The sequence below is a fragment of the Belonocnema kinseyi genome, chromosome 7 (genome assembly GCF_010883055.1).
Source record: "Belonocnema kinseyi isolate 2016_QV_RU_SX_M_011 chromosome 7, B_treatae_v1, whole genome shotgun sequence".
NCBI classification, from domain to species: domain Eukaryota; kingdom Metazoa; phylum Arthropoda; class Insecta; order Hymenoptera; family Cynipidae; genus Belonocnema; species Belonocnema kinseyi.
The window spans coordinates 61,636,503-61,649,599 of record NC_046663.1 but is presented as its reverse complement, the minus strand read 5'-3'; the positions used below and the strand labels follow the sequence as shown (position 1 = coordinate 61,649,599).

The 13,097-nt window shown below is 28.4% G+C and overlaps 1 protein-coding gene across 2 annotated transcripts in view; it reads left to right on the top strand.

The window, feature by feature from the left end:
- LOC117177361 (N-acetylgalactosamine kinase) overlaps window positions 1–13,097 on the top strand; it is a 62,403-nt gene that overhangs the window by 30,667 nt on the left and 18,639 nt on the right. The window contains exons 5-8 of one of the 2 annotated variants that reach the window (XM_033367994.1): window positions 551–659; window positions 3,008–3,165; window positions 9,607–9,747; window positions 9,848–9,962. In XM_033367994.1, coding sequence (XP_033223885.1) covers window positions 551–659; window positions 3,008–3,165; window positions 9,607–9,747; window positions 9,848–9,962 — 523 coding nt within the window. The remainder of the gene's footprint in view (window positions 1–550; window positions 660–3,007; window positions 3,166–9,606; window positions 9,748–9,847; window positions 9,963–13,097) is intronic. The other variant, XM_033367995.1, reaches the window with a different exon arrangement.

Here is a 13,097-nt window from a genome sequence, read left to right as displayed (position 1 = left end):
AAACCTTAGCAAATCGTCTGTGGGGGGGGGGGTGGAAAGAATTTTTTACGTAATTTTTTTCCCTCTAATTATTTTTAAAAGACTGGGAAACATACGCTCGCGATTATTCTTCTTTTTTGTCTTAGTCTGTTTTTGAATTAAAATATATAATTAATTTTGAAGCCAAATTCTTGTTAATTCATTCTGTCTATTATATAAAATTAGAGAAAACATATGCAAGGAGAACATTTTTGCTAATTAATGGAAATTAATATCGTAACTTCAGAATTATTGTATAATATATTTGTGCTATAAATATACAATAAAACATCGGCATTTTTATTTGAAAAAGACAATTTCAGACTAAAAAAATTAACATAGCAGAAAATTGTTTTATCATCACAACCTTTTTGCAAAAAATCCCTTGAAATCTGCTGAACTCTTTCAAATGGCTTGCAATTTTTTAAATCTTTTTAAAATGATCTATTCTTTTAATATACTTTCCCATGGAGGAAGGACTCTTTTAAAGATTAATTTAAAATTATATGAAGGGAACTATTTATTATTACAGTATTCAATCTCTAAAGAAGAACTGGCAACAATAAGTGCAAGTGCTGAAAGATATATTGGAACCCAGGGAGGAGGAATGGACCAAGCAATTGCTTTTTTGGGCAAAGCAGGTGAATATAAATTGAAAAATGTATTTAAATTTACCTGGTTTCCCGAAATTGTCAGGAAAATATTTTTTTTTAACCGTCTTTACGTAACTTGACCCTTCCCGCTACATTTTAGACCAAATATTTAAGAGTAAACTTGAACAAAAAAAATGCTGAGAAAATTGTGAACAAAAAAGCATCTTCTATTTTCATTAGGTTCCAAGCTATAATCCTTCAAAGTAACGGGATTAAAAAAAGTGACTAAAAAACAATTTCTAAAATTTGAATTTGTACTTTCATATAAGCTATTTTTACAAAAAAATCGGCATATTAATTAAAATAGACGAAATTTCTAGTTGTTCTAAAAAAAGACAATATCCTATCCCCAATAGGTCATGAGTTTATTATTATTATTTATTTATTTAATTTATCTTTGAAATTTGGCCATTTTGTTACTCATTTGAATAGTATCGGACAACTAACCGAGTAACCCATTAAAAATTAGCTTTAACTTTGAAAGGCGATAGCACCTCTAGAATATAGAGAAAAGTATTTTTTAACTTTTTTAAAGATATAATTTAATTCTGCGTTAAATGATTCCTAGTTGAAGAAATTTGATACTGTAGGCATTAAATAATGACGTGAGAAAGACAAAACTAAAATTCCGATTTTCAAGGAATTTGGTATTTTAGCTTTAATAAATAATCACGTGATTATTCAATATCTGAAAGGCCAAACTGCTTCAAATAGTGGTCACTTAACGCAGAATTTAATTAACTTTCCAACAGCGTACCAAAATATTTTTATCTACATTCTGGACGATGCTATCACCTTTTAAAATCGAGGCTAATTTTTAATATTAGAAGCAGTTAACGTTTCGATACTCTCCGTTTGCAAGGTATTTCAGTAGACACATTTTTCAAATGGAAAAGGTTAATGCTACTCTATCATAACTTAAAGGAATCTGTATTATCGACAGAGATGGTTAACATTAATCAATGTACCAATCGTGTCCACCAACCATGAAACAAGAAATAAACACTATCGATAAAATTAAATCTTTAAATAAAGGAAAATACTTAACGTCATATTTTAGACATGATAAAAAATAAATGTTAATAAATTTTTAAATGAAATGTTTTGTGAAAGAAGATCATCTTAATAGTTCCACTGGGAATCGTACGACACAGATTCCGATTGCCGGTATGGACGGATCGAAAGAAGAATCTTTTTTCAGAAATACACTCTATTTCAAGCCAGGTGTTACATTTATGATATGACTAAATTTGAAGAAATATGTATTATCATCAAAGATGGTTAACATCGATCAGTGTAGATGCCATTCCACCAAATGTGGTTGCTCTTTCGATCTCTCTAAAAGCTTAACGGAAAAGGACCCGACAGGCAATCGAAAGTTCTGTACTTCGATTCCCAGTGAAGCGATGGAGATCAACTTTTTTCATCAAAAATTTAATTATAAAATTAAATAACATTTATTTTTCATCTGGTATGAAAAATACGTTCAGTATTCTTTCTTATTTCAAGATTTAACTATAACGAATGTTTTTCTTTCTATTTTTACGGTTAGTGGAATGACATCTACACTGATTGATGGTGACCATCTCTGATGATGATACAGATTCCTTTCGGTTTACTCGTATCATAAATGAAACACCGGGCTTGAGATAGCGTGTATTTCTGAAAAAAGATTTTTTTTTATCTCTCTAATAGCTTAACGGGATATCATCTGACCGGCAATCGGAAGTTGTACGGCTCAACTCCCAGTGGAGTGATGGAGATGATATTTTTTCAGAAGAAATTTAATTTTAAATATGCATAATTCTAAACCTGTTAGAGCTAAACGATTCTTTTTTTTTCTATTTACGCAAATTTACAAGCATCAAAACTCTTTCTCGTGCTTCATTAGCATTACTTGATTCAGAAAAGATTTATTTATAAAAAAATTAACACTCGTAATTTTTCCTGACCGAAGGGTAAAAAATGATTAACTTTTGGAGGTCATAACTTCTCACCTATTAGAGTGTACAAGTCCAAAGTTCGAAATTTGGGTTTACGGACGATTCTTGTTCACTCCCGGTTACTTTGGAGGATCATAACTCGGCACATACTGGAGATTAAAGCTTTTTTCTTATTTTTAATTTTCACATAATATTTTCTAGTTCCAGTTTTTTTCAATATTTTGTTCCAAAATATAACGGGAAAAATAAATCTACACAAAGACGTTTTTTAGAAATTCAAAAAAATCCGACCTCGTTAAAACGATAGAATAACCTTTTTCTACGGCACTTAATTATCTTTATTTAATTATTAAATGATAAATTATTGAAATATTTTTATGTTTTTCTTTAAAGGTTCCGCCAAGCTTATCGAATTTAATCCACTGCGGGCTACGGATATAACTTTACCACAAAATGCGGTTTTCGTGATAGCTCACAGTCTGGTTTGTCACAATAAAGCTTCTACCTCTGATTTTAATCTGAGAGTCGCAGAATGTAGACTCGCAGCCCAGGTGAATTATAAAAACTGTCTTTTTTATATTCCATTAATCAATTTTTATCCGCGCGGGTAATTACTAAGACTGTTTATGTGCATTAGATTTAAAAAATGTTTGAATGCATGGGATTGCAAAATGTTGATTATTTCTCACTAAGTTTTCCGCTATCATAATAAATTCATTATAGAAAATAATTATATAGAAATCGATTATAGGATAACGAACATTGGGACAAATAATAAAAAATTATTGAAGAATCAATGTAAAAAGTAGAGAATCACCAAAAAAGTAGGTCAATTCACTTGATATTCTTAAAATTTCCAAAAATGTAATTGAAATCCATGATTTTCTTTCAACACTTCAAATCCATTGAAATATCGGAAATTTATTGAACTCCGTTAAAATCCCTTGACATGTTTTAACCTGTTTGAATTCCTTTGTAATATTCAAAATAGTCAGAAATCGGTAGAAATCACTCAAACTTCCTTTAAAATAAAATAAATCAAATCTATTCCTGTATCTTTAGAAATTCGTATCTTTAGAAATACATTAATTTTTTTAATTCTACCATACTTCTTGAAATTTTCAAAAACTCGTGGAAATTCCTCAAAATGAAATTCAAATGATTCCTTAAAGTTCTCTAGAAATTCGTTCAAACTCCTTGAAATCTTTGAAAATGGTAAAAATTCTTTAAAATAGGTAGAAATAATTTGAAATTCGCTGAATAAAAATTAAATTGAACTTTTTCATTAAAGTTTTGTACATCAAATCATTTAAATCCTGTAAAATTTAATAAAATACCTTAAAATACCCCAAAATCTTTGGAATCACTAAAAATGCTTGCATATTTCGTTCTGTCGAAGTCATTTGAAATGCCTTAAATATAAATTAAATTCAACTTATTGATTAAAGTTTTCTAAGAATGTTAAAATCCCTAGAAACCTCTGAAATCATTTAAAATCTTTATAGATACAACAAAATCCTTTAAATCTTGTAAAATTCCTTAAAATCTTTTAAAATCCCTTGAAATCTAGGAATCGCTGAAAATCCCTTGAAGTTAAATTCAACTTATTTTTAAAAGTTCTTTATAAAACTCTTGAAATCTTTGGAAAATCTCAAACATTTTTTTTAATCCCTTGATATTGTTTGAGTATCTCTAAATTTTTTGAAATACCTTAAAATCCTTAAAATCCTTGGAAATCGTAAAAATATATTCAAATGAGTAGAAATGTTTAACAATCTCTTAAAAATATATTAAATTGAACTTATTTCATAAAGTTCTCTAAGAAAATCGTCAAAATCACTGGGAATCATTAAAATCTCTAGAAATCTTTAGAATCACTAGGAATCCTCTCAGATGTAATTTCATGTAAAACTCTTTTATATCGCTCAATAATTTCGAAAATCCTTTGGAATCCCTCTAAATCGTTTGAAAACTTTTCTCTGCAAATAGTGAAAATTTATCGAAATATAAAAGTCTATTAAAACAAATAGAAATCATTTAAAATCCCTTGAAAATAAATTACATTAAACTTATTTGTTAAAGTTCTCTGGAAAAAAGTTAAAATCACTGGAATTCTTTGTAATCTCGAGCAATCTTTAGAATGGCTGGGATTCCGTGCAATTCCATTTCCCTTATTTACTAAATTTTTTTTAAATCCCTTAAAATCTTCGGAAATCCTACGAAATTCTTTCAATTCTGTTATTATTTTTTCAATCTCTTGAAATTCCTTGGAAAGCCTTAAAATCGCCTGAAATCTATTTAAAAATTTTTTTAAATGTTTTTTTTTAAATCGTAAAAATACATTAAGGTAAGTAGAAATCCTTTGCAAAGACTTGCAAATAAAGTACATTGAGCTTATTTATTGAATTTCGCTAAAAAATAATTTAAATACGTGAAACCTTTTTTATCTCTAGAAATCTTTGGAATTGCTGGTAACTCCTTACAATTTCATTTGATTTCACTCATTTACCAAACTTTTTTTGTTTATACCTTGATATCTTAGAAAATCCTAAACAATTATTTTAAATCCCTTGAATTTTTTATATCCCTTGAAATCCGTTAAAAAAATTTCTCGCAAAATTGTATAAATCTAATAAAACAAGTAAATATAATTCGAAAATCCTTCAAAATCAATTGAACTCATTCTCCAAAATTCTCTGAAAACCTCGTTCGAATTACTGGTAATATTTGAAATCTCTAGAAATCTTTGAAATCTCAGTACCTTGAAATTCTGTAAACTACATTACAATCGCTTCAGATATTTTCTTTAAAAATCATAAAGACTGAAATCACTTTAGAATAATTTAAAATAAACTTTTTCAATAAAGTTCTCTGAACAAATCCGTTCAAATCACTGGGAATCTTTGAAATGTCTAGAAATCTTTGGGTTCTCTAGGAATCCCCTGAAATTTTACTTATTTTCACTTATTATCAAATTTTTCAAAAAATCCCTTAAAACATCGTTAAAAAATTTTGAAATATCTACAAATCCTTTGAAAACCTTTAAATTCCTTTACCAACTTTTCTCTGGAAATCGTAAAAATCTATTAAAATATTTATAATTAATTTAAAACTCCTTCAAATTCCCGAACTCTCCTGAATTCCTTCGAAACCCCTTAAAATTCCCCGAAATATTTAGAAATCTTTGAAATCTTCTAAAATCTCTTAAAATTTTCCTAAATATCACGAAATTGCTTGACACCCTAAGAAATATTTTTAAATCTCTAGAAAACCGATGAAATGCATAAGAATTGCTTGAAATGATTTGAAATCCCATGAAATTTATATTACAGGGACAATTTTTTCTCGTTTTTGTGAAGAAATATAAATTATGTGAATGTATTTATAATCAATAATTGCCCTTAACCCATTTCTGTTATTAAGACTATTTTTACCCAACCTGTGGTAATAAAATATCTACTCATATTTGATCAACTTTCCAATAATTAATTATCAGTCATTATCCCGGCTATTGTAATTAATCCTTACTATGAAATTTGAATAATTTTACATGAGATAGAACCATTCATTCAAAGATGAACTCTACTTTCTACTACTGACAGTCTGATATTTATTCTGATTAATTAAATGCACCATGTTTAAACCGGTATTTAAGCTTGTTAGTAACAACAGCAATTATTGTTGCATTTGCATTATCCTAATTGGACTGCAAAGAGGATTTAAAAAAAATTTCAAGCACGAAATACTTTCCGAAAATAATTTTCTGTAATAATTTTGGTATACAAACTTTAATCGAGACACGATTTTTAACGATACAGATATGTTGCTACTATTTAAAGTAAAAAATGGAAATAATAGAATTTCCTTAAGTTGGTCCGCCATCTGAAAAAAATAAATAACAAAATATTTCTAGATTTCGAAGATTTTAAAAGTATATAAAATATTTTAAGAAATTTCATAAACTTTAACGAGATGTCAAAAATCTAAACAGACTCTTTTATATTTATAAGATGTTGTGGCTTTCAAATTATTTCAAAAAATTCCAAGCGATTTTATTAGATCTATGCGATTTTTTAAGATCTTAAAGGGCTTTCAAGAATACAAAATTTTCAAAAAGTTTTTAATACTTAGAGTGGTTAGTTATGAGTGGTTAGAGTGGAGTTAATACTTAAAGTGGTATCAAAGATATCACAGGATTTAAAAATTTTTTAAGGGTTTTATGAGGTCTCTAAGGATTTTAAAGATTTAAACATTTTTCTAGAAATCTTAAACGATTTGAAAGATTTGAAGATATTGTAGAGGGTTTCACAAGTTTCAAGGGGTTGTAAGAATTCTGAGGAATTTCATGGGATTTCAAAAAAATTTTAAGAATTAAAAACAATTTAATGGAATTTTCACGATATTAAAAAAATTCCATGGAATTTCAAGGAATTAAAACAAATTGGAGTCTCAGAAATTTCAGAGGATTTCATTGGAATTCAAAGGTTTTGAATAGATTTAAAAGATTTCAAGTTATTTCAAAGATTTAAGGGTATTTTAAACAATTCAAGGGATTTACAGGGGCTTCATTAGATTTTCTGAAGTTAAACAAATTTTAAAACTTTCTGAGCAACGTAACGAAATTTAAACATACTTGAGTATTTTTAAAAAATGTCGTACGATCATGTTTTCACTTTATAACAATAATTTTATAAAATATCAGTCCTAATTTTTATAACAGTTATTGTCACGCTATAATTGAATTGAATGTAAAATATTTTTTTTTCAATTTAAAAAATAGGATTGTATAAAAAAATATAGGTTTCGATAAAAATGTTGGTAACCTAGTTCCGTACTGACACTAGAGTGGTCCAATTTTTTTTTAATTCGTGTGCATTTTGTTATTTCTCATTACAATTATGTATTCAATATAAATCAAAACTTATTTTTAAAGTTTCAGCCCCATATGTCAGCTATGTAGTGTCCTAGGAAACCCCAAAATAGTGAAAAATTGGTATTAGCGAGTTTTTGTTTGCTAATTATGATTTTTTAGGGTTTTTTAATACATATTGTTTATGATACATAAAATATTAATTTTTCTCGTAACTACATTTCAATCTAGATTTTGTAAACACTTTATTATCTTTTTTAGTAATTTTCTCTTAGATTATAGTTCGAAGTCACGGTTCCTTCCGAATTTTCAAAGTTATTATCAAGTTTTCCGTTAGAGCGAACCAATAATTGAGGAGTTATGGACAAGAAGGCGACAGGCTCTCGAGAACGAGTAAAAGAATTGTCCAGGCTGTGACGTCAGGTATCAAAATTGAAATTCAAAATTTGAAAAAACCAAAAATATAGTTAGATAGCTCTTGAAAAATGAACCTGAGTCTCTATCTACAGTTTTTCTCTTGGGCTGCAAATTTTCCAGTGAATAAATCAAAACTGACATTTTTTTAATTGAAAAAACCATGTTTTTTCACATTAAACCCGCCGTAAGTAATTCGTTTATCAATTAATTAACAAATTTCTTTAAGATTTTCATTCGTGACACTCCAGCGGAGGCTGCAGTGTCCGAAAGGGGTTAAAAGTTAATCTCTAATGTTTTTTTTTTTTAATCCGAATGAAAAACCACGTTTTTAGACTTTCACATTAAAAAAGTGAGGGAGGAAGTTTGAGCTACGACAAATTTCAAGCGAACGAATTTTCCGCCAATGTATTGGCCAACATTTTGGAAAATCTCAGTTCGATTTGACTTTTAGTTCCATAATTACAACGAGTTTATTACGAGCTCGCGGCGCGACACCACAGGATTTTTCAGGGGACGCCGCCTCAAGCCTGAAACATCGTTCTTGCCCATCCTTTGTTTTGCCAACTCGCTCGCACAAGTCAGCGTTCTGGCGGCGTCCCCTGCAAAATCCTGTGGTGTCGCGTCGCGAGCTCGTAATAAACTCGCTATAATTATGGAACTAAAAATCAAATCGATGTGAGATTTCCCAAAAAGTTGGCCAATACATTGGCGAAAAATTCTTTCGGTTGAAGTTTGTCGTAGCTCAAACTTCCTCGCTCACTTTTTTAATGTGAAAGTCTAAAAACGTGGTTTTTCATTCGGATTAAAAAAAAAAAATTAGAAATTTACTTTTGACCCCTTTCGGACACTGTAGCCTCCGCTAGAGCGTCGCGAATGAAAATATTAAAGAAATTTGTTAATTAGTTGATAAACGAATTACTTACGGCGGGTTTAATGTGAAAAAACATGGTTTTTTCAATTAAAAAAAGTCAGTTTTTATTTATTTACTGGAAAATTTGCCGCCCGAGAGAAAAACTGTAAATGGAGACTCAGGTTCATTTTTAAAGAGCTATCTAACTATATTTTTGGTTTCTTCAAATTTCGAATGTCACTTTTGATACCTGACGTCACAGCCTGGACAATTCTTTTACTCGTTCTCGAGCGCCAGTCGCCTTCTTGTTCAGAACTCCTCAATTATTTAAATTTAGCATAAATAATTGTTTGGGCAATTAATCTGATTTTCAACAATATTTTCTTTAAATAATGTTTGAAAAGTTCGGTTTCTTTCTAAATTATTCAAAATTTGGATCTACTTTACATAGAGCGAGGTAATAATGAATGCAATTTAAGAAACCTAATTGTTTAGACAAATTATTATTGCTGACAACTATTTTATCCTGCAGTAATGTAGTAATTTATAGACCATCCTGACACCCTTTAGATGTTCTTTAAGCATTTCAATGGTTCATAAGACTTTCAAGGTGCTCTAAAATATTTGAAAAGATATAATATTTAATAATATAATATTTGCATAATATTTCATATTATGCAAAAAATTAAAAAAATAGTTAATTCCTCTATTTAATCTTTAAAATAATTATATAACACTATGTTGCCACTATTTTTCAAAGCTTATACCGTTTACATTACTTGGAATTCATCAAATGAGTCCGAGGAATGTTGGCTCATAAAATTAAATTTTTTTTCATATCCATATTGGAGATAGATGATAGCAAAGAAGAGGATCGTGAATTGGAAGGCAATACAAAAATTAATAGATATCCAGAAGAGGCTGGGAAAAAGTCTCGAGGACATGTCAGAAATCGTGGTGATGGACCTAAAGGAAGACCCGTACTCTCTTGATGAGGTATGGTTATCACGTGACCAAAAAAAAAAAAACAGAAATAAAAATTGTATGATAATCCATTTATTAACATTTTTTATTATTTAATTTTTGTTCTTGCCAGATTCGTGAAGTGCTAGAAACCTCAAATGAGGAATTAGCAACTTATTCGATTAAATCGATGTTTAGCCCAACACAAAAGTATAAACTTCGAGAAAGAGCCCTTCACGTCTATCAAGGTAAGAAAAAATAATTACTGTATTCCCAACAATTAAAAAAAAAATTCGTTTCCTATAATATTCTAGTCAATATATCTTGATATATTGTTTTCGAAAACCTGATTTGGTTCATTTTGTAAAGACTTGAAGATAATTTAAATCAAAAAGAAGATTTCCAAAAATGATCTTAAGATTCCTGGAAAAATTGCAAAAAAAATGTTTTCGTGAGAACTTTTCAAAATATTTTACATGATTTCATTATATTTCAAATAAGAATTTAGAAGGTTTCGAAGCAAAAATTTTCAGTTTTACAATATTAGAAATGTTACAAAAATTTCTAGAATTTTAAAAGAATAAAACTTTATTTTTAAAATATCTAGAAAAGTGTTGAATACTTATTATTCCGAAAAATTAGTTTTAGGAGAATTTTTTAAATTAAAAATATATCCAGGATTTATACAAATCAATAAAAATTCCTAAACGTGTCGAGAAAAAAGTTGAAAGACTTCAAAGCTATTTTGATCATTTCTCAGCATTTAGAGAAAACTTTAGGAATAATTCGAGTCATTTTTAAAGATATAGGGTAATTTAAATTGATACTTTATTTCCGAAAATTAATTTAGTATTCAAATTCTGGTACAATATCAGCAAGTACTTTTGAATTTAAAGGAGTTGATGCTGTTTAACTGGAAGTGGAGTATTTTTGAACAAATCGTATTTTTTGGTATTCAGAAGCGGAAATTTAAAAATAAGATTGATTTTTTCATTTTTGTAGTAAATGGAAAGGTCAGAGAATTTTACTGAGTCGTACATTGCATGAAATCGGAAAAGGGCTGAAATTTACAGGTTTGTTTGTGCTTTTTGCACTTTTTATATACCGAGTAAATAAGATTGTATCCATGAACATTAGGGTTGCTCAGAAACAATATTTTTTTTAGAACGAAACGATCCTTCACATCACTTTAAATCCAAAAAAGAAATTCCCTCATTTATTTTTTATTTTTTTTATTTTGAAAGGTGCCGGTTTGGACTTGAAGTTTCCCATTTAAAATTCATGGGGACGAATCACTTTTTTGACTTTTCGGAATAAATTTGTAGAATTTGTAAAAATGTGACGGGGAAAGTATAAAGGCTTGTAGAAAATTAACAAACGAAGAGTTTTATGTATCAGACATATGGGTTCAATACCCCGAACACACCCCAACGTTCCCCTGTAAAATCTTCATGAAATCGACCTTTTAAGAACTGTATTCGCGTTTTTTAAAATATTTTTATTTGTCTAGTTGAGTATTGTTCAACCAATGTTGATAAATTCTCAATTATTTGAACTAATTGAATTTGTTTAAATTTCTGTTTTCCCCTAAACATTATTACTATTGGTCTAATATAATATTAATTAACATGGTTTAATTAGTTTTTAATTGTATAAAGAAATCCAATTTGTTTAAACAGTAAAAAAAATCTTATAAAAATGTTTTTAAAAAAGGTGTTGGAAAGTAGTGTAATGTTTATCAATATTGGTTAATTAATTTGTAAATATGTAAACAAATTCCACTTGTTTAAAAAAAGTTTTTTTTTTGATGAAAATTCTACTGAGTCTTTATTATCTTTAATAACATAAATTTATTTTAAAATATTTTCCAAATGTATAAACAATAAATTATTATATATTTTCAACCACATTAAATTTGTTTGAAAATTAATTTTTCCACGAAATTTGTACATTTTTCTGACAAACTTAAATAAATGTAAATATTTTTTTAGGCCAATTGAATTTCTTTACACAATTACAATTTAATTACCCAGTGTTGTTACATATTTCACTAGAACAAACATAAGAACTGTTATTAAAAAAATGTAACCATTTAAAGCTGTGGAATTTTTTTGAACAATGAAATATTAATCAGATAATGTTGATAAATATTGGACTAAAGAAATATTAATAATTTTTAAGTAGAAAAAAAAGAATTTAAAAAAATTATTCAAACAAATTCCATTTGATTAAATAATTTAAAATTAATTAACCAAATTTAACAAATATTTCACTAGACCAATAGTAATCATTTTTAGGGAAAAAAACTAGAATACAGTGCTCAAAAGGTCGATTCAATGAATAATTGGCATTTTTGGTTTTCAGGGTAGTTTTAAGGAATTCGTGGGGGCATGTTCAGGGTGGCAAACCCATTTTCCTGATACATGAAATTCTTCGTTAGATAATTCTCTACAACCCTCTTTACTTTACCGTCACATTATCCTAAACCCTAACAAATTATTTTAAAAACTCAAAAAAGTGATTTTTCCCAATGCATTTCACATGGGAAACTTCAAGTAAAAACCGACACCTTTAAAAATAAAAATAAAAAAAAACACGTTATTTATCTTTTCGGAATCGGAATAAAGTGGGGGGAATCATTGCCCTCTAACACGATGAAAAAAAATTTGTCATGCATTTTGGGACCATCCTAATGACCTATGTGTTATGTCAAATTCAAATTCTGTCATCTGCTTCACCAACTCTGCTAAATGAAAAGCTTATTCTTGATTTAACTCAATATCCTGGATGTCTTTATTGATCTTTGCTTTTTGTTTGTCTGCTTTTTGAACCTGCTCTGAAATTATTTTAGTAATAGAGTTTCATTTTTCGTTACTTCGATTAAATTTTGTTTGAATTATATGGATTAAATTTGTAAGAGTATCCGCAAGTGCTACAATATTTTTTGCATAATCATTTTTATTTAAATTTACGAATAACACTTTCACTGATGTCGGTTGTAATTGGTAGCAAAAACTGTTAGCTGTTAGAAGTTGGAGAAAAATACATTTTGTTGTTATAGCCAAAATCAGAGTTCAATCTAAGAAATCATCTTGCATATCGTACTATAGATTTTGACTTTGCTCATTCGTTTACAAAATAGTACTGGAAACTTGTGTATTACGAGGATAGTTCAAGAAGGCTTTAGAATGAAGTATAAAAACAATTTTTTTTGTGTACATTTTTTTTTATTTTTCAACATAATCTCCTTGGAGCTCTATACACTTGGTCAATCGCTTTTGAAGTTTTTTTAATCGTTCAGAAAAGTGCGTTTTCGGAAGTTCCTCAAAATAAGCACTTACAGAGGCAATGACGTCTTCGTTGTCTGGAAATCTCTGTCCACC